Source organism: Chiloscyllium plagiosum, unplaced genomic scaffold (assembly GCF_037043375.1).
Source record: "Chiloscyllium plagiosum isolate Xiang-an unplaced genomic scaffold, Cpla_swu_hap1 HiC_scaffold_44, whole genome shotgun sequence".
In the NCBI taxonomy this organism is placed as follows: Eukaryota; Metazoa; Chordata; class Chondrichthyes; order Orectolobiformes; family Hemiscylliidae; genus Chiloscyllium; species Chiloscyllium plagiosum.
Window position 1 is genome coordinate 14931175 of NW_028270182.1, and position 23091 is coordinate 14954265.

Below are 23091 nucleotides of genomic sequence, written 5' to 3' on the forward strand. Positions count from 1 at the left end.
TCATGTAGTCCAGGGATGTGCAGGTTCGGTGGATTGGTCATGTAGTCCAGGGGATGTGCAGGTTCGGTGGATTGGTCATGTAGTCCAGGGATGTGCAGGTTCGGTGGATTGGTCATGTAGTCCAGGGATGTGCAGGTTCGGTGGATTGGTCATGTAGTCCAGGGATGTGCAGGTTCGGTGGATTGGTCATGTAGTCCAGGGATGTGCAGGTTCGGTGGATTGGTCATGTAGTCCAGGGATGTGCAGGTTCGGTGGGTTGGTCATGTAGTCCAGGGGATGTGCAGGTTCGGTGGATTGGTCATGTAGTCCAGGGATGTGCAGGTTCGGTGGATTGGTCATGTAGTCCAGGGATGTGCAGGTTCGGTGGGTTGGTCATGTAGTCCAGGGGATGTGCAGGTTCGGTGGATTGGTCATGTAGTCCAGGGATGTGCAGGTTCGGTGGATTGGTCATGTAGTCCAGGGATGTGCAGGTTCGGTGGATTGGTCATGTTGTCCAGGGATGTGCAGGTTCGGTGGATTGGTCAAGTAGTCCAGGGGATGTGCAGGTTCGGTGGATTGGTCAAGTAGTCCAGGGGATGTGCAGGTTCAGTGGGTGGTCATGCTGTCCAGGGGATGTGCAGATTCGGTGGATTGGTCATGCTGTCCAGGGGATGTGCAGGTTTAGTGGGTTGGTCATGTAGTCCAGGGATGTGCAGGTTCGGTGGATTGGTCATGCTGTCCAGGGATGTGCAGGTTCGGTGGATTGGTCATGTAGTCCAGGGATGTGCAGGTTCGGTGGATTGTCATGTAGTCCAGGGATGTGCAGGTTCAGTGGGTTGGTCATGTAGTCCAGGGATGTGCAGGTTCAGTGGGTTGGTCATGTAGTCCAGGGATGTGCAGGTTCAGTGGGTTGGTCATGTAGTCCAGGGATGTGCAGGTTCGGTGGATTGGTCATGTAGTCCAGGGATGTGCAGGTTCGGTGGGTTGGTCATGTAGTCCAGGGATGTGCAGGTTCAGTGGGTTGGTCATGTAGTCCAGGGATGTGCAGGTTCGGTGGGTTGGTCATGTTGTCCAGGGATGTGCAGGTTTAGTGGATTGGTCATGTAGTCCAGGGGATGTGCAGGTTCAGTGGGTGGTCATGTTGTCCAGGGATGTGCAGGTTCGGTGGGTTGGTCATGTTGTCCAGGGATGTGCAGGTTTAGTGGATTGGTCATGTAGTCCAGGGATGTGCAGGTTCAGTGGGTTGGTCATGTAGTCCGGGGATGTGCAGGTTTAGTGGATTGGTCATGTAGTCCAGGGATGTGCAGGTTCGGTGGATTGGTCATGTAGTCCAGGGATGTGCAGGTTCGGTGGGTTGGTCATGTAGTCCAGGGATGTGCAGGTTCAGTGGGTTGGTCATGTAGTCCAGGGATGTGCAGGTTCGGTGGGTTGGTCATGTAGTCCAGGGATGTGCAGGTTCAGTGGGTTGGTCATGTAGTCCAGGGGATGTGCAGGTTCGGTGGGTTGGTAATGTTGTCCAGGGGATGTGCAGGTTCGGTGGATTGGTCATGTTGTCCTGGGGATGTGCAGGTTCGGTGGATTGGTCATGTAGTCCAGGGATGTGCAGGTTCGGTGGATTGGTCATGTATTCCAGGGGATGTGCAGGTTCAGTGGGTTGGTCATGTAGTCCAGGGGATGTGCAGGTTCAGTGGATTGGTCATGTAGTCCAGGGGATGTGCAGGTTCGGTGGATTGGTCATGTAGTCCAGGGATGTGCAGGTTCAGTGGGTTGGTCATGTAGTCCAGGGATGTGCAGGGTCAGTGGATTGGTCATGTAGTCCAGGGATGTGCAGGTTCGGTGAGTTGGTCATGTTGTCCAGGGATGTGCAGGTTCGGTGGATTGGTCATGTAGTCCAGGGGATGTGCAGGTTCGGTGGATTGGTCATGTAGTCCAGGGGATGTGCAGGTTCGATGGGTTGGTCATGTAGTCCAGGGATGTACAGGTTCAGTGGATTGGTCATGTAGTCCAGGGATGTGCAGGTTCAGTGCGTTGGTCATCCTGTCCAGGGGATGTGCAGGTTCAGTGGATTGGTCATGTAGTCCAGGGATGTGCAGGTTCAGTGCGTTGGTCATCCTGTCCAGGGGATGTGCAGGTTCGGTGGATTGGTCGTGCTCTCCAGGGGATGTCCTGGTTCGGTGGGTTGGTCATGTTGTCCAGGACATGTGTAGGTTCGGTGGTTTACCTGTGGCAAATGCTGGGTTATGGTGCAAAAGTGAGGGGCTGGGCTGTGTGGGATGCTCTTCAGATGATTGGTGCAGACCTGATGCGCCGAATGGTCTCTCCCTGCACTGTAGGGATTCTATGATTCAATATCCCTGCTGTCCTGGGCAATAGTTATCACCAAACTTGTAAATTCAGGAGGTCATTGACGCATTGTAGTTTGCGTGACCTTGCTGGGTACGATGAGCTGCAGTGACCACTACCTTCCCACCCTGAGGCAGAAAGCGCTGCGTCAGTGAATAGCCTTCGGATTTGTGCCGAGAGGGGCACAGGAAGGCAAGTCTAGGCAAGAAGGCAGCCCTCTGCTCCCTCTTACCCCCACCCCCCACCAGGTCCCAGGATTGAATGGAATGTCATTTCAGAAAATCCCAGTTCAGGGCTGATGTTGGCCACTATGGGGTGTTCTCCACAGAATCAGTAGCACCTTGTATACTCACAGAGACCACCGTGAAAGCAGTGTTGATAATCCCAACACCAATGGTGATGTAGACCGGCTGCTGGATGCCCATACCAATGAAGATGCTGGTCGAGTAATAAAAAACCTTGTGGGAGAAAGAGAGAGGTGAAAAAGAGAGGCATTAACCATTTGATTAAAATCATTTGGTGATTCAAAGAACATAAGATGATCAGCAAGAGAATCTGGAAAAAGCCATTCAGCCCTTCAATGGTTGGCCTGATTCCGGCCTTGAATCCACCAAATATTCTTTGACTTACTTGTCAATCAGAGAGCGGACTCTCTCAGCCTTGTTGACCCAGCTTCACTGGGGAAGACTGTTGCCAATGACCCTCTGACAGACAGCATTTATCTTCACCTTCGCCCTACATTATTTTTCAACAATACATGGCACATTGGGGATCAACCCATGCAGCGGTTCAAGAAAGCAGCTCACCGCCACCAAATCAAGGGGCAACTAGGGACTGGCAATGAAGGCAATGTCACCCACGTCTTGTGAATGAATAATAAAAAGAATCTGCCCAGGAGAAGCAGGATCCTCTCAGTATCCAGCCTTGGGCATCCCCTCAATAATCTCGCTTCTTTTACCCGGTCACTTATTGCTCAAGGAATAGAGTATAAAAGTAGGGAGGAGTTGCTGCCACTGCACTAGGCATTAATGGGACTGCACCTGGAGAATGGTGCACAGTTTTGATGTCCGAGCTGAAGAGGAGTGTAGTTGCATTAGAGACAGTGCAGAGGAGGTTCACTAGATTGCTTCCAGAGGTGAGGGAGTTGTCCTGTGAGAGACATTGAGCAGTTTAGGCCTATCCTCTCGGGAGTTCAGAATAATGCGAGCGGGCATAATTGAGGGAAATGAGATGCTGAAGGGATTGAGAAAGGAGATGGAGAGAGGAGGTTTCCTCTTGTGGGGCAATTTGGAACAGGAGGTTTCAGGATAAGGAAATGAGGAGGAATTGCTTCTTTCAGAGAGTTGTGAATCTGTGGAATCGGTGTGGCGGATGCTGGGACATTGAGTAAACCTAAGGAGGATATGAACTGATTTTTAGTCAGTGATGGGTTCAAGGGATACAGGGAATGGGCAGGTAAGTGGAGTTGAGGTTGAGATGGGATCAGTCATGATTGTATTAAGTAGCAAAGTAGGCTTGAGGGGCTGAATGGTCTGCACCTGCTCCTTATGTGCTTGTACTGCCTTTTTCTTCCAAACTCCAACCTGCTCAAACTTTCCTCATAACATACACCCCCACACCAGAGGTTTCGGTTGGAAGCATCTTCTCTCGAACTGCGTCCAATGCAAGTGTATTGCTTCTCAGGGGAAAGTGAGGACTGCAGGTGCTGGCGACCAGTCGAGAGTGTAGCGCTGGAAAAGCACAGCAGGTCCGGCAGCATCCGAGGGGCAGGAGAATCCACGTCTCATCCTGGTGAAGGGCTTGTGCCCAAAACGTCGATTCTCCTGCTTCTCGGATGCTGCCTGACCTGCTGTGTTTCTCCAGCGCCGGACTCTGTTCGACCTCAGATAAAGACAGCAAAGCTATACACACTACTTCAGGTGTGATCTCACCAATGCCCAGTACAGTTATAGTTTGCAACCTTTGTACTTTATTGCCCTTGCAGTAGAGGCCGTTTGCCCTCCGAGCTATTCACTGTATCTTCATGTTAACTTTTTGTGATTCATATCCAAGGACACCCAGTATTTCTCAGCCTCTTCCCATCCAAAGCTAATGCTGCTTTTCAACTCTGCCCAACAAAGTGGACACCCTCACACATTCCCAACTTTTCACCCACTCGCTTAACACGTATTCCTTTGGAGAATGTTTGCTCTGGGTTTTCCCAATGGCAGGAAGCTGAAATCCAGAAGCCTAGCCTCCCACAAACGTGGGATCTAGTTTTCTCATGGGGATGAGGGAGGGGAGGGTCATGCGTCATGCACCCATGTTCCTTGCATTCAACTTCCCAAATAAATCCGCCGTTGTTTCTACTCCCATCTGATTCTGTCGATCTGAGGATCCTAAGCATGAAGTGCACGGATTCGTCCTGGTCGATGCAGGGTTAAAAAATTACAGCAGCCTTTGGAAAAGTGGTGCACCCTCGTGGATATGGCATCATTGGAGACGATAAAGCTCCTTTTGAAATCGATAACGTAAATATGAGTGCGTGTAAAGTGTTGGGGGTCGAGGGTGTGGTGCTGGAAAAGCACAGCAGGTCAAGCAGCATCCAAAGAAGAGGAGAATCGACGTCTTGGGCATAAACGCCTCTTCTGAAGTTCTCCTCCTCTCTCTACAAGGATCTCAGTGAGTCCCTCTCTCACTGTACTCCCCAAGTCCTCTCCTCTGCCCTGAAGCTCTTCAGCCACGTCCTGAAGCAGACTCGCTCCCACAGCCACATCTCCTTCCTCAGTGCCTGCCTGTAGAACTGACTGATCCCACATGGACTCCGGATCACATTCAGACCAGCACAATTTGCATCTGAACAGGACAACCAGCTTCTGGATTACTGGTGCTGGAAGAGCACAGTAGTTCAGGCAGCATCCAAGGAGCAGTGAAATCGACGTTTCGGGCAAAAGCCCTTCATCAGGAATAAAGGCAGAGTGCCTGAAGCGTGGAGAGATAAGCTTGAGGAGGGTGGGGGTGGGGAGAAAGTAGCATAGAGTACAATAGGTGAGTGGGGGAGGGGATGAAGGTGATAGGTCAGGGAAGAGAGGGTGGAGTGGATAGGTGGAAAAGAAGATAGGCAGGTAGGACAAGTCCGGACAAGTCATGGGGACAGTGCTGAGCTGGAAGTTTGGAACTAGGGTGAGGTGGGGGAAGGGGAAATGAGGAAACTGTTGAAGTCCATATTGATGCCCTGGGGTTGAAGTGTTCCGAGGCGGAAGATGAGGCGTTCTTCCTCCAGGCGTCTGGTGGTGAGGGAGCGGCGGTGAAGGAGGCCCAGGACCTCCATGTCCTCGGCAGAGTGGGAGGGGGAGTTGAAATGTTGGGCCACGGGGCGGTGTGGTTGATTGGTGCGGGTGTCCCAGAGATGTTCCCTAAAGCGCTCTGCTAGGAGGCGCCCAGTGTCCCCAATGTAGGGGAGACCACATTGGGAGCAACGGATATAATAAATGATATTAGTGGATGTGAAGGTAAAACTTTGATGGATGTGGAAGGCTCCTTTGGGGCCTTGGATGGAGGTGAGGGAGGAGGTGTGGGTGCAGGTTTTACAGTTCCTGCGGTGGCAGGGGAAAGTGCCAGGATGGGAGGGTGGGTTGTAGGGGGGCATGGACCTGACCAGATAGTCACGGAGGGAACGGTCTTTGTGGAAGGCGGAAAGGGGTGGGGAGGGAAATTTATCCCTGGTGGTGGGGTCTGTTTGGAGGTGGCAGAAATGTTGGCGGATGATTTGGTTTATGCGAAGGTTGGTAGGGTGGAAGGTGAGCACCAGTGGGGTTCTGTCCTTGTTACAGTTGGAGGGGTGGGGTCTGAGGGCGGAGGTGCGGGATGTGGACGAGATGCATTGGAGGGCATCTTTAACCACGTGGGAAGGGAAATTGCGGTCTCTAAAGAAGGAGGCCATCTGGTGTGTTCTGTGGTGGAACTGGTCCTCCTGGGAGCAGATACGGCGGAGGCAGAGTTATTGGGAATACGGGATGGCATTTTTGCAGGAGGTAGGGTGGGAAGAGGTGTAATCCAGGTAGCTGTGGGAGTCGGTGGGTTTGTAAAAAATGTCAGTGTCAAGTCGGTCGTCATTAATGGAGATGGAGAGGTCCAGGAAGGGGAGGGAGGTGTCAGAGATGGTCCAGGTAAATTTAAGGTCAGGGTGGAATGTGTTGGTGAAGTTGATGAATTGCTCAACCTCCTCGCGGGAGCACGAGTGGCGCCAATGCAGTCATCAACGTAGCGGAGGAAGAGGTGGGGAGTGGTGCCGGTGTAATTACGGAAGATCAACTGTTCTATATAGCCAACAAAGAGACAGGCATAGCTGGGGCCCATACGTGTGCCCATGGCTACCCCTTTGGTCTGGAGGAAGTGGGAGGATTCAAAGGAGAAATTGTTAAGGGTGAGGACCAGTTCGGCCAAACGAGTGAGAGTGTCGGTGGAAGGGTACTGTTGGGGTCGTCGGGAGAGGAAGAAACGGAGGGCTTGGAGGCCCTGGTCATGGCGGATGGAGGTGTAGAGGGATTGGATATCCATGGTGAAGATGAGGCGTTGGGGGCCGGGGAAACGGACGTCTTGGAGGAGGTGGAGGGCGTGGGTGGTGTCTCGAACGTATGTGGGGAGTTCCTGGACTAGGGGGGATAGGACAGTGTCGAGGTAGGTAGAGATGAGTTCAGTGGGGCAGGAGCATGCTGAGACAATGGGTCGGCCAGGGTGGTCAGGCTTGTGGATCTTGGGAAGGAGGTAGAACCGGGCAGTGCGGGGTTCCCAGACTATGAGGTTGGAAGCTGTGGATGGGAGATCTCCTGAGGTGATGAGGTTCTGTATGGTCTGGGAGATGATGATTTGGTGATGGGGGGTGGGGTCATGGTCGAGGGGGCGGTAGGAAGAGGTGTCCTTGAGTTGGCATTTGGCTTCAGCGGTGTAGCACCTACTACAAATTCAGTATGATGCCCAAAATGTCGATTCTCCTGCTGCTCGGATGCTGCCTAACCTGCTGTACTTTTCCAGCGCCACACTCTCGACTCGGATCTCCTGCATCTGCCGTCCTCACTTTCTTCAGGTGTGTGTAAAATGTTATTGAGTGCAGCAGAACAATCAAAAATGAGCTGTTAAGAAAAATCAACTGTCAACCTCCATCCGTCATGACCAGGGCCTCCAAGCCCTCCGTTTCTTCCTCTCCCGACGTCCCCAACAGTACCCTTCCACCGACACTCTCATTCGTTTGGCCGAACTGGTCCCCACCCTGAACAATTTCTCCTTTGAATCCTCCCACTTCCTCCAGACCAAAGGGGTAGCCATGGGCACACGTGTGGGCCCCAGCTATGCCTGTCTCTTTGTTGGCTACATAGAACAGTTGATCTTCCGTAATTACACCGGCACCACTCCCCACCTCTTCCTCCGCTACGTTGATGACTGCAATGGCGCCACGTCGTGCTCCCGCGAGGAGGTTGAGCAATTCATCAACTTCACCAACACATTCCACCCTGACCTTAAATTTACCTGGACCATCTCTGACACCTCCCTCCCCTTCCTGGACCTCTCCATCTCCATTAATGACGACCGACTTGACACTGACATTTTTTACAAACCCACCGACTCCCACAGCTACCTGGATTACAAAAGTGTTTTTCAAAAAAAAATCACTGTTTGCTATTTAATGCTGTCTGTTGACATAAGCCTTAGTGCTTCCATTACTGAGCAATGTTGCGTCCTCCAGCACTGATTATCCTTGGAACACAGGCTCTGAAATGACACGATGGAGCCTTCACTTGAATGAAGAGTTCATTGCAGAATTCACCCGTTGTAATGTTGCCATTGTCTTACCAGACTATAGGGGCTGCTCTGTCATTAGAGAGAGAAGCGACTGGTGGTGATTTAACTTGAGGGCCACCAGACCTCAGACGAGGGAAGAGGTTGAGAAGGGGAGCCCTTCATGGTAACCTCAAAGCTGTGATGGGAATTGAATGCATGCTATTGGCATCACACTGCTCTGTCAACCAACAATCCAGCTAACGTAGCTAAACCGCACAAGTTGATGAAAAGTATTATTCATACTGTCCAAGAGTGCTGAAGGTTGGCAATTCGGATTGGTAGAGGCACAACCAAGGAGAGTGCACCAGTTGATGATGACAGACAATTGACTGCCAAGATGTCTTTTCAACCAAGCTGATTCTGATTGGTGAAGGCATTGTCTTGAGAAATGAGGCAAAGAATTTTGTTGAGTTCAAATGGATTCAGTGTGTGTTCCTGTTTTCATTTTCTGTCTGTGAGGAACAGAGCCTCATGTGATACCTTTAGTGAGCCCAATGACAATCCTAAACCGAATGCAACATGGTGGTGTTCACCACTCTCGGTACCCTGCCAGCAAGCCATCAGAATAATGTGGTGTGTGATTTTCAGTGCTAATGTGACCCCCAGTGTCCAGGGTATACTGTATGTACAGGGCTCATCCAAAGTGGATAGCAGATGAATGTGCGCAGCGGATGCCGGAACAAATGCTGGCCAGTATGACGTGGCACTAAGTTCTCTTGGAAATTTCATAGGGTCATGGGTGGGTACAGTACCCTCAGTAGGCACAGAAGGTATGAGAGGGTATGGGGATTGGCTAAAGAGCTGAGGAGATGTGAGGGAACAACAGTGAGATGGGTGAATCTTTGACACACTGAAGGCTGGCATTGCGCCCAATGCACCCCACCAAACCCATTTTGAGGTTTCCCAGGCTGGAAAGAATTAAGGCCACAGAATTGACGCCTGCATCAGCATTAGAGTTCAATATCTTAAAAATGATCCATTTCTCCCAACGGCTTGATTTGAAAATTTTCGTCCATATTTTCAACGCTCAACGCTCACTATCTCTGTCAACTCCTCCAGCCCCAACACCATCCACTATCTCTGTCACCTCCTCCAGCCCCAACACCATCCACTATCTCGGTCACCTCCTCCAGCCCCAACACCATCCACTATCTCTGTCACCTCCTCCAGCCCCAACACCATCCACTATCTCTGTAACCTCCTCCAGCCCCAACACCATCCACTATCTCTGTCACCTCCTCCAGCCCCAACACCATCCACTATCTCTGTAACCTCCTCCAGCCCCAACACCATCCACTATCTCTGTAACCTCCTCCAGCCCCAACACCATCCACTATCTCTGTCACCTCCTCCAACCCCAACACCATCCATTATCTCTGTCACCTACTCCAGCCCCAACACCATCCTCTATCTCTTTCACCTCCTCCAGCCCCACCACCATCCACTATCTCTGTCACCTCCTCCAGCCCCAACACCATTAACTATCCCTGTCACCTCCTCCAGCCCCAACACCATCCACTATCTCTGTCACCTCCTCCAGCCCCAACACCATCCACTATCCCTGTCACCTCCTCCAGCCCCATCTCTATCCACTATCTCTGTCACCTCCTCCAGCCCCAACACCATCCACTATCTCTGTCACCTCCTCCAGCCGCAACACCATCCACTATCTCTGTCACCTCCTCCAGTCCCAACACCATCCACTATCTCTGTCAACTCCTCCAGCCCCAACACCATCCACTATCTCTGTCACCTCCTCCAGCCCCAACACCATCCACTATCCCTGTCACCTCCTCCAGCTGCAACACCATCCACTATCTCTGTCACCTCCTCCAGCCCCAACACCATCCACTATCCCTGTCACCTCCTCCAGCCCCAACACCATCCACTATCCCTGTCACCTCCTCCAGCTGCAACACCATCCACTATCTCTGTCACCTCCTCCAGCCCCAACACCATCCACAACCCCTGTAACCTCCTCCAGCCCCAACACCATCCACTATCTCTGTCACCTCCTCCAGCCGCAACACCATCCACTATCTCTGTCACCTCCTCCAGCCCCAACACCATCCACTATCTCTGTCACCACCTCCAGCCCCAACACCATCCACTATCTCTTTCACCTCCTCCAGTCGCAACACCATCCACTATCTCTGTCACCTCCTCCAGCCCCAACACCATCCACTATCTCTGTCACCTCCTCCAGCCGCAACACCATCCACTATCTCTGTCACCTCCTCCAGTCCCAACACCATCCACTATCTCTGTCAACTCCTCCAGCCCCAACACCATCCACTATCTCTGTCACCTCCTCCAGCCCCAACACCATCCACTATCCCTGTCACCTTCTCCAGCTGCAACACCATCCACTATCTCTGTCACCTCCTCCAGCCCCAACACCATCCACTATCCCTGTAACCTCCTCCAGCCCCAACAGCATCCACTATCTCTGTCACCTCCTCCAGCCGCAACACCATCCACTATCTCTGTCACCTCCTCCAGCCCCAACACCATCCACTATCTCTGTCACCTCCTCCAGCCCCAACACCATCCACTATCTCTGTCACCTCCTCCAGTCCCAACACCATCCACTATCCCTGTCACCTCCTCCAGCCCCAACTCCATCCACTATCCCTGTTACCTCCTCCAGCGCCAACACCATCCACTATCTCTGTCACCTTTTCAAGCCGCAACCCCATCCACTATCTCTGTCAGCTCCTCCAGCCCCAACACCATCCACTATCCCTGTCACCTCCTCCAGCCCCAACACCATCCACTATCTCTGTAACCTCCTCCAGTCCCAACACCATCCACTATCTCTGTCACCTCCTCCAGCCCCAACACCATCCACTATCCCTGTCACCTCCTCCAGCCCCATCTCTATCCACTATCTCTGTCACCTCCTCCAGCCCCAACACCATCCACTATCTCTGTCACCTCCTCCAGCCCCAACACCATCCACTATCTCTGTCACCTCCTCCAGTCCCAACACCATCCACTATCTCTGTCAACTCCTCCAGCCCCAACACCATCCACAATCTCTGTCACCTCCTCCAGCCCCAACACCATCCACTATCCCTGTCACCTCCTCCAGCTGCAACACCATCCACTATCTCTGTCACCTCCTCCAGCCCCAACACCATCCACTATCCCTGTCTCCTCCTCCAGCCCCAACACCATCCACTATCTCTGTCACCTCCTCCAGCTGCAACACCATCCACTATCCCTGTCTCCTCCTCCAGCCCCAACACCATCCACTATCCCTGTCACCTCCTCCAGCTGCAACACCATCCACTATCTCTGTAACCTCCTCCAGCCCCAACACCATCCACTATCTCTGTCACCTCCTCCAGCCGCAACACCATCCACTATCTCTGTCACCTCCTCCTGCCCCAACACCATCCACTATGTCTGTCACCTCCTCCAGTCCCAACACCATCCACTATCTCTGTCACCTCCTCCAGTCCCAACACCATCCACTATCCCTGTCACCTCCTCCAGCCCCAACTCCATCCACTATCCCTGTTACCTCCTCCAGCGCCAACACCATCCACTATCTCTGTCACCTCCTCCAACCCCAACACCATCCATTATCTCTGTCACCTACTCCAGCCCCAACACCATCCACTATCTCTTTCACCTCCTCCAGTCCCAACACCATCCACTATCTCTGTAACCTCCTCCAGCCCCAACACCATCCACTATCTCTGTCACCTCCTCCAGTCCCAACTCCATCCACTATCTCTGTAACCTCCTCCAGCCCCAACACCATCCACTATCTCTGTCACCTCCTCCAGCCGCAACACCATCCACTATCTCTGTCACCTCCTCCAGCCCCAACACCTTCCACTATCTCTGTCATCTCCTCCAGCCCCAACACCATCCACTATCTCTGTCACCTCCTCCAGTCCGAACGCCATCCACTATCCCTGTCACGTCCTCCAGCCCCAACACCATCCACTATCTCTGTCACCTCCTCAAGACCCAACACCATCCACTATCTCTGTCACCTTCTCCAGCCCCATCTCTATCCACTATCTCTGTCACCTCCTCCAGCCCCAACACCATCCACTATCTCTGTCACCTCCTCCAGCACCAACACCATCCACTATCTCTGTCACCTCCTCCAGCCGCAACACCATTCACTATCTCTGTCACCTCCTCCAGCCACAACACCTTCCACTATCTCTGTCATCTCCTCCAGCCCCAACACCATCCACTATCTCTGTCACCTCCTCCAGTCCGAACGCCATCCACTATCCCTGTCACGTCCTCCAGCCCCAACACCATCCACTATCTCTGTCACCTCCTCCAGACACAACACCATCCACTATCTCTGTCACCTCCTCCAGCCGCAACACCATCCACTATCTCTGTCACCTCCTCCAGCCCCAACACTATCCACTATCCCTGTCACCTCCTCCAACCCCATCTCTATCCACTATCTCTGTCACCTCCTCCAGCCCTAACACCATCCACTATCTCTGTCACCTCCTCCAGCCCCAACACCATCCACTATCTCTGTCACCTCCTCCAGTCCCAACACCATCCACTATCTCTGTCAACTCCTCCAGCCCCAACACCATCCACTATCCCTGTCACCTCCTCCAGCCCCAACACCATCCACTATCTCTGTCACCTCCTCCAGCCCCAACACCATCCACTATCCCTGTCACCTCCTCCAGCCGCAACACCATCCACTATCTCTGTCACCTCCTCCTGCCCCAACACCATCCACTATGTCTGTCACCTCCTCCAGTCCCAACACCATCCACTATCTCTGTCACCTCCTCCAGGCCCAACACCATCCACTATCCCTGTCACCTCCTCCAGCCCCAACACCATCCACTATCTCTGTCACCTCCTCCAGCCCCAACACCATCCACTATCTCTGTCACCTCCTCCAGCCCCAACACCATCCACTATCCCTGTCACCTCCTCCAGCCCCAACACCATCCACTATCCCTGTAACCTCCTCCAGCCCCAACACCATCCACTATCTCTGTCACCTCCTCCAGCCGCAACACCATCCACTATCTCTGTCACCTCCTCCTGCTCCAACACCATCCACTATGTCTGTCACCTCCTCCAGTCCCAACACCATCCACTCTCTCTGTCACTTCCTCCAGTCCCAACACCATCCACTAACCCTGTCACCTCCTCCAGCCCCAACACCATCCACTATCTCTGTCACCTCCTCCAGCCCCAACACCATCCACTATCTCTGTCACCTCCTCCAGCCCCAAAACCATCCACTATCTCTGTCACCTACTCCAGCCCCAACACCATCCACTATCTCTGTCACCTCCTCCAGTCCCAACACCATCCACTATCCCTTTCACCTCCTACAGCCCCAACTCCATCCACTATCCCTGTTACCTCCTCCAGCGCCAACACCATCCACTATCTCTGTCACCTCCTCCAACCCCAACATCATCCATTATCTCTGTCACCTACTCCAGCCCCAACACCATCCACTATCTCTGTCACCTCCTCCAGCCCCAACACCATCCACTATCTCTGTCACCTCCTCCAGTCCCAACACCATCCACTATCTCTGTCACCTACTCCAGCCCCAACACCATCCACTATCTCTGTCACCTCCTCCAGTCCCAACACCATCCACTATCTCTGTGACCTCCTCCAGCCCCAACACCATCCACTATCCCTGTCACCTCCTCCAGCCACAACACCATCCACTATCTCTGTCACCTCCTCCAGCCCCTACACCATCCACGACCTCTGTCACCTCCTCTAGCCCCAACACCATCCACTATCTCTGTCACCTCCTCCAGCCCCAACACCATCCACTATCTCTGTCACCTACTCCAGCCCCAACACCATCCACTATCTCTGTCACCTCCTCCAGCCCCAACACCATCCACTATCCCTGTCACCTCCTCCAGCCCCAACACCATCCACTATCTCTGTCACCTCCTCCAGCCCCAACACCATCCACTATCTCTGTCACCTCCTCCAACCCCAACACCATCCATTATCTCTGTCACCTCCTCCAGTCCCAACACCATCCACTATCTCTGTCACCTCCTCCAGCCCCAACACCATCCACTATCCCTGTCACCTCCTCCAGCCCCAACACCATCCACTATCCCTGTAACCTCCTCCAGCCCCAACACCATCCACTATCTCTGTCACCTCCTCCAGCCGCAACACCATCCACTATCTCTGTCACCTCCTCCTGCTCCAACACCATCCACTATGTCTGTCACCTCCTCCAGTCCCAACACCATCCACTCTCTCTGTCACCTCCTCCAGTCCCAACACCATCCACTATCCCTGTCACCTCCTCCAGCCCCAACACCATCCACTATCTCTGTCACCTCCTCCAGCCCCAACACCATCCACTATCTCTGTCACCTCCTCCAGCCCCAACACCATCCACTATCTCTGTCACCTACTCCAGCCCCAACACCATCCACTATCTCTGTCACCTCCTCCAGTCCCAACACCATCCACTATCCCTTTCACCTCCTACAGCCCCAACTCCATCCACTATCCCTGTTACCTCCTCCAGCGCCAACACCATCCACTATCTCTGTCACCTCCTCCAACCCCAACATCATCCATTATCTCTGTCACCTACTCCAGCCCCAACACCATCTACTATCTCTGTCACCTCCTCCAGCCCCAACACCATCCACTATCTCTGTCACCTCCTCCAGTCCCAACACCATCCACTATCTCTGTCACCTACTCCAGCCCCAACACCATCCACTATCTCTGTCACCTCCTCCAGTCCCAACACCATCCACTATCTCTGTGACCTCCTCCAGCCCCAACACCATCCACTATCCCTGTCACCTCCTCCAGCCACAACACCATCCACTATCTCTGTCACCTCCTCCAGCCCCTACACCATCCACGACCTCTGTCACCTCCTCTAGCCCCAACACCATCCACTATCTCTGTCACCTCCTCCAGCCCCAACACCATCCACTATCTCTGTCACCTACTCCAGCCCCAACACCATCCACTATCTCTGTCACCTCCTCGAGTCCCAACACCATCCACTATCCCTTTCACCTCCTACAGCCCCAACTCCATCCACTATCCCTGTTACCTCCTCCAGCGCCAACACCATCCACTATCTCTGTCACCTCCTCCAACCCCAACATCATCCATTATCTCTGTCACCTACTCCAGCCCCAACACCATCTACTATCTCTGTCACCTCCTCCAGCCCCAACACCATCCACTATCTCTGTCACCTCCTCCAGTCCCAACACCATCTACTATCTCTGTCACCTCCTCCAGCCCCAACACCATCCACTATCTCTGTCACCTCCTCCAGTCCCAACACCATCCACTATCTCTGTCACCTACTCCAGCCCCAACACCATCCACTATCTCTGTCACCTCCTCCAGTCCCAACACCATCCACTATCTCTGTGACCTCCTCCAGCCCCAACACCATCCACTATCTCTGTCATCTCCTCCAGCCCCAACACCATCCACTATCTCTGTCACCTCCTCCAGCCCCTACACCATCCACGACCTCTGTCACCTCCTCTAGCCCCAACACCATCCACTATCTCTGTCACCTCCTCCAGCCCCAACACCATCCACTATCTCTGTAACCTACTCCAGCCCCAACACCATCCACTATCTCTGTCACCTCCTCCAGTCCCAACACCATCCACTATCTCTTTCACCTCCTACAGCCCCAACTCCATCCACAATCCCTGTTACCTCCTCCAGCGCCAACACCATCCACTATCTCTGTCACCTCCTCCAACCCCAACACCATCCATTATCTCTGTCACCTACTCCAGCCCCAACACCATCCACTATCTCTGTCACCTCCTCCAGCCCCAACACCATCCACTATCTCTGTCACCTCCTCCAGTCCCAACACCATCCACTATCTCTGTCACCTCCTCCAGCACCTACACCATCCACTATCTCTGTCACCGACTCCAGCCCCAACACCATCCACTATCTCTGTCACCTCCTCCAGTCCCAACACCATCCACTATCACTGTAACCTCCTCCAGCCCCAACACCATCCACTATCTCTGTCACCTCCTCCAGTCCCAACACCATCCACTATCACTGTAACCTCCTCCAGTCCCAACACCATCCACTATCTCTGTAACCTCCTCCAGCTCCAACACCATCCACTATCTCTGTCACCTCCTCCAGCCCCAACACAATCCACTATCCCTGGCACCTCCTCCAGCCCCAACTCTATCCACTATCTCTGTCACCTCCTCCAGCCCCAACACCATCCACTATCTCTGTCACCTCCTCCGGCCCCAACACCATCCACAATCTCTGTCACCTCCTCCAGTCCCAACCCCATCCACTATCTCTGTCACCTCCTCCAGCCCCAACACCATCCACTAACTCTGTCACCTCCTCCAGCCCCAACACCATCCACTATCCCTGTCACCTCCTCCAGCCGCAACACCATCCACTACCTCTGTCACCTCCTCCAGACCCAAGACCATCCACTATCTCTGTCACCTCCTCCAGCCACAACACCATCCACTATCTCTGTCACCTCCTCCAGACCCAAAACCATCCACTACCTCTGTCACCTCCTCCAGACCCAACACCATCCACTATCTCTGTCACCTCCTCCAGCCCCAACACAATCCACTATCCCTGGCACCTCCACCAGCCCCAACACCATCCACTATCTCTGTCACCCCCTCCAGCCCTAACACCATCCACTATCCCTGTCACCTCCTCCAGCCCCAACACCATCCACTATCTCTGTCACCTACTCCAGCCCTAACACCATCCACTATCTCTGTCACCTCCTCCAGTCCCAACACCATCCACTATCTCTTTCACCTCCTACAGCCCCACCTCCATCCACAATCCCTGTTACCTCCTCCAGCGCCAACACCATCCAATATCTCTGTCACCTCCTCCAACCCCAACACCATCCATTATCTCTGTCACCTACTCCAGCCCCAACACCATCCACTATCTCTGTCACCTCCTCCAGCCCCAACACCATCCACTATCTCTGTCACCTCCTCCAGTCCCAACACCATCCACTATCTCTGTCACCTCCTCCAGCACCTACACCATCCACTATCTCTGTCACCGACTCCAGCCCCAACACCATCCACTATCTCTGTCACCTCCTCCAGTCCCAACACCATCCACTATCTCTGTAACCTCCTCCAGCCCCAACACCATCCACTATCTCTGTCACCTCCTCCAGCCGCAACACCATCCACGATCTCTGTCACCTCCTCCAGCCCCAACACCATCCACTATCTCTGTCATCTCCTCCAGCCCCAACACCTGCCATTATCTCTGTCACCTCCTCCAGTCCGAACACCATCCACTATCCCTGTCACGTCTTCCAGCCCCAACTCCATCCACTATCTCTGTCACCTCCTCCAGACCCAACACCATCCACTATCTCTGTCACCTTCTCCAGCCCCAACACAATCCACTATCTCTGTCACCTCCTCCAGCCCCAACACCATCCACAATCTCTGTCACCTCCTCCAGCCCCAACACCATCCACAATCTCTGTCACCTCCTCCAGCCCCAACGCCATCCACAATCTCTGTCACCTCCTCCAGTCCCAACACCATGCACTATCTCTGTCACCTCCTCCAGCCCCAACACCACCCACTAACTCTGTCACCTCCTCCAGCCCCAACACCATCCACTATCCCTGTCACCTCCTCCAGCCGCAACACCATCCACTACCTCTGTCACCTCATCCAACCCCAACACCATCCATTATCTCTGTCACCTACTGCAGCCCCAACACCATCCACTACCTCTGTCACCTCCTCCAGACCCAACACCATCCACTATCTCTGTCACCTCCTCCTGCCACAACACCATCCACTATCTCTGTCACCTCCTCCAATCCCAACTCCATCCACTACCCCTGTAACCTCCTCCAGCCCCAAAACCATCCACTACCTCTGTCACCTCCTCCAGCCCCAACACCATCCACTATCTCTGTCACCTCCTCCAACCCCAACACCATCCATTATCTCTGTCACCTACTCCAGCCCCAACACCATCCACTATCTCTGTCACCTCCTCCAGCCCCAACACCATCCACTATCTCTGTAACCTCCTCCAGTCCCAACACCATCCACTATCTCTGTCAACTCCTCCAGCACCTACACCATCCACTATCTCTGTCACCTACTCCAGCCCCAACACCATCCACTATCTCTGTCACCTCCTCCAGCCCCAACACCATCCACTATCCCTGTCACCTCCTCCAGCCGCAACACCATCCACTATCTCTGTCACCTCCTCCTGCCCCAACACCATCCACTATGTCTGTCACCTCCTCCAGTCCCAACACCATCCACTATCTCTGTCACCTCCTCCAGCCCCAACACCATCCACTATCCCTGTCACCTCCTCCAGCCCCAACACCATCCACTATCTCTGTCACCTCCTCCAGCCCCAACACCATCCACTATCTCTGTCACCTCCTCCAGCCCCAACACCATCCACTATCCCTGTCACCTCCTCCAGCCCCAACACCATCCACTATCCCTGTAACCTCCTCCAGCCCCAACACCATCCACTATCTCTGTCACCTCCTCCAGCCGCAACACCATCCACTATCTCTGTCACCTCCTCCTGCTCCAACACCATCCACTATGTCTGTCACCTCCTCCAGTCCCAACACCATCCACTCTCTCTGTCACCTCCTCCAGTCCCAACACCATCAACTAACCCTGTCACCTCCTCCAGCCCCAACACCATCCACTATCTCTGTCACCTCCTCCAGCCCATACACCATCCACTATCTCTGTCACCTCCTCCAGCCCCAAAACCATCCACTATCTCTGTCACCTACTCCAGCCCCAACACCATCCACTATCTCTGTCACCTCCTCCAGTCCCAACACCATCCACTATCCCTTTCACCTCCTACAGCCCCAACTCCATCCACTATCCCTGTTACCTCCTCCAGCGCCAACACCATCCACTATCTCTGTCACCTCCTCCAACCCCAACATCATCCATTATCTCTGTCACCTACTCCAGCCCCAACACCATCTACTATCTCTGTCACCTCCTCCAGCCCCAACACCATCCACTATCTCTGTCACCTCCTCCAGTCCCAACACCATCCACTATCTCTGTCACCTACTCCAGCCCCAACACCATCCACTATCTCTGTCACCTCCTCCAGTCCCAACACCATCCACTATCTCTGTGACCTCCTCCAGCCCCAACACCATCCACTATCCCTGTCACCTCCTCCAGCCACAACACCATCCACTATCTCTGTCACCTCCTCCAGCCCCTACACCATCCACGACCTCTGTCACCTCCTCTAGCCCCAACACCATCCACTATCTCTGTCACCTCCTCCAGCCCCAACACCATCCACTATCTCTGTCACCTACTCCAGCCCCAACACCATCCACTATCTCTGTCACCTCCTCCAGCCCCAACACCATCCACTATCCCTGTCACCTCCTCCAGCCCCAACACCATCCACTATCTCTGTCACCTCCTCCAGCCCCAACACCATCCACTATCTCTGACACCTCCTCCAACCCCAACACCATCCATTATCTCTGTCACCTCCTCCAGTCCCAACACCATCCACTATCTCTGTCACCTCCTCCAGCCCCAACACCATCCACTATCCCTGTCACCTCCTCCAGCCCCAACACCATCCACTATCCCTGTAACCTCCTCCAGCCCCAACACCATCCACTATCTCTGTCACCTCCTCCAGCCGCAACACCATCCACTATCTCTGTCACCTCCTCCTGCTCCAACACCATCCACTATGTCTGTCACCTCCTCCAGTCCCAACACCATCCACTCTCTCTGTCACCTCCTCCAGTCCCAACACCATCCACTATCCCTGTCACCTCCTCCAGCCCCAACACCATCCACTATCTCTGTCACCTCCTCCAGCCCCAACACCATCCACTATCTCTGTCACCTCCTCCAGCCCCAACACCATCCACTATCTCTGTCACCTACTCCAGCCCCAACACCATCCACTATCTCTGTCACCTCCTCCAGTCCCAACACCATCCACTATCCCTTTCACCTCCTACAGCCCCAACTCCATCCACTATCCCTGTTACCTCCTCCAGCGCCAACACCATCCACTATCTCTGTCACCTCCTCCAACCCCAACATCATCCATTATCTCTGTCACCTACTCCAGCCCCAACACCATCTACTATCTCTGTCACCTCCTCCAGCCCCAACACCATCCACTATCTCTGTCACCTCCTCCAGTCCCAACACCATCCACTATCTCTGTCACCTACTCCAGCCCCAACACCATCCACTATCTCTGTCACCTCCTCCAGTCCCAACACCATCCACTATCTCTGTGACCTCCTCCAGCCCCAACACCATCCACTATCCCTGTCACCTCCTCCAGCCCCTACACCATCCACGACCTCTGTCACCTCCTCTAGCCCCAACACCATCCACTATCTCTGTCACCTCCTCCAGCCCCAACACCATCCACTATCTCTGTCACCTACTCCAGCCCCAACACCATCCACTATCTCTGTCACCTCCTCGAGTCCCAACACCATCCACTATCCCTTTCACCTCCTACAGCCCCAACTCCATCCACTATCCCTGTTACCTCCTCCAGCGCCAACACCATCCACTATCTCTGTCACCTCCTCCAACCCCAACATCATCCATTATCTCTGTCACCTACTCCAGCCCCAACACCATCTACTATCTCTGTCACCTCCTCCAGCCCCAACACCATCCACTATCTCTGTCACCTCCTCCAGTCCCAACACCATCCACTATCTCTGTCACCTACTCCAGCCCCAACACCATCCACTATCTCTGTCACCTCCTCCAGTCCCAACACCATCCACTATCTCTGTGACCTCCTCCAGCCCCAACACCATCCACTATCTCTGTCATCTCCTCCAGCCCCAACACCATCCACTATCTCTGTCACCTCCTCCAGCCCCTACACCATCCACGACCTCTGTCACCTCCTCTAGCCCCAACACCATCCACTATCTCTGTCACCTCCTCCAGCCCCAACACCATCCACGATCTCTGTAACCTACTCCAGCCCCAACACCATCCACTATCTCTGTCACCTCCTCCAGTCCCAACACCATCCACTATCTCTTTCACCTCCTACAGCCCCAACTCCATCCACAATCCCTGTTACCTCCTCCAGCGCCAACACCATCCACTATCTCTGTCACCTCCTCCAACCCCAACACCATCCATTATCTCTGTCACCTACTCCAGCCCCAACACCATCCACTATCTCTGTCAACTCCTCCAGCCCCAACACCATCCACTATCTCTGTCACCTCCTCCAGTCCCAACACCATCCACTATCTCTGTCACCTCCTCCAGCACCTACACCATCCACTATCTCTGTCACCGACTCCAGCCCCAACACCATCCACTATCTCTGTCACCTCCTCCAGTCCCAACACCATCCACTATCACTGTAACCTCCTCCAGCCCCAACACCATCCACTATCTCTGTCACCTCCTCCAGTCCCAACACCATCCACTATCACTGTAACCTCCTCCAGTCCCAACACCATCCACTATCTCTGTAACCTCCTCCAGCTCCAACACCATCCACTATCTCTGTCACCTCCTCCAGCCCCAACACAATCCACTATCCCTGGCACCTCCTCCAGCCCCAACTCTATCCACTATCTCTGTCACCTCCTCCAGCCCCAACACCATCCACTATCTCTGTCACCTCCTCCGGCCCCAACACCATCCACAATCTCTGTCACCTCCTCCAGTCCCAACCCCATCCACTATCTCTGTCACCTCCTCCAGCCCCAACACCATCCACTAACTCTGTCACCTCCTCCAGCCCCAACACCATCCACTATCCCTGTCACCTCCTCCAGCCGCAACACCATCCACTACCTCTGTCACCTCCTCCAGACCCAAGACCATCCACTATCTCTGTCACCTCCTCCAGCCACAACACCATCCACTATCTCTGTCACCTCCGCCAGACCCAAAACCATCCACTACCTCTGTCACCTCCTCCAGACCCAACACCATCCACTATCTCTGTCACCTCCTCCAGCCCCAACACAATCCACTATCCCTGGCACCTCCTCCAGCCCCAACACCATCCACTATCTCTGTCACCCCCTCCAGCCCTAACACCATCCACTATCCCTGTCACCTCCTCCAGCCCCAACACCATCCACTATCTCTGTCACCTACTCCAGCCCTAACACCATCCACTATCTCTGTCACCTCCTCCAGTCCCAACACCATCCACTATCTCTTTCACCTCCTACAGCCCCACCTCCATCCACAATCCCTGTTACCTCCTCCAGCGCCAACACCATCCAATATCTCTGTCACCTCCTCCAACCCCAACACCATCCATTATCTCTGTCACCTACTCCAGCCCCAACACCATCCACTATCTCTGTCACCTCCTCCAGCCCCAACACCATCCACTATCTCTGTCACCTCCTCCAGTCCCAACACCATCCACTATCTCTGTAACCTCCTCCAGCTCCAACACCATCCACTATCTCTGTCACCTCCTCCAGCCCCAACACAATCCACTATCCCTGGCACCTCCTCCAGCCCCAACTCTATCCACTATCTCTGTCACCTCCTCCAGCCCCAACACCATCCACTATCTCTGTCACCTCCTCCAGCACCTACACCATCCACTATCTCTGTCACCGACTCCAGCCCCAACACCATCCACTATCTCTGTCACCTCCTCCAGTCCCAACACCATCCACTATCTCTGTAACCTCCTCCAGCCCCAACACCATCCACTATCTCTGTCACCTCCTCCAGCCGCAACACCATCCACGATCTCTGTCACCTCCTCCAGCCCCAACACCATCCACTATCTCTGTCATCTCCTCCAGCCCCAACACCTGCCATTATCTCTGTCACCTCCTCCAGTCCGAACACCATCCACTATCCCTGTCACGTCTTCCAGCCCCAACTCCATCCACTA

The 23091-nt window shown here is 53.8% G+C and overlaps 1 protein-coding gene across 1 annotated transcript in view; it reads right to left on the reverse strand.

Moving 5' to 3' along the window:
• LOC122546276 (solute carrier family 2, facilitated glucose transporter member 4-like) overlaps positions 1–23091 on the reverse strand; it is a 177927-nt gene that overhangs the window by 47976 nt on the left and 106860 nt on the right. Inside the window, exon 8 of the mRNA XM_087982704.1 lies at positions 2676–2780. Coding sequence (XP_087838830.1) covers positions 2676–2780 — 105 coding nt within the window. The remainder of the gene's footprint in view (positions 1–2675; positions 2781–23091) is intronic.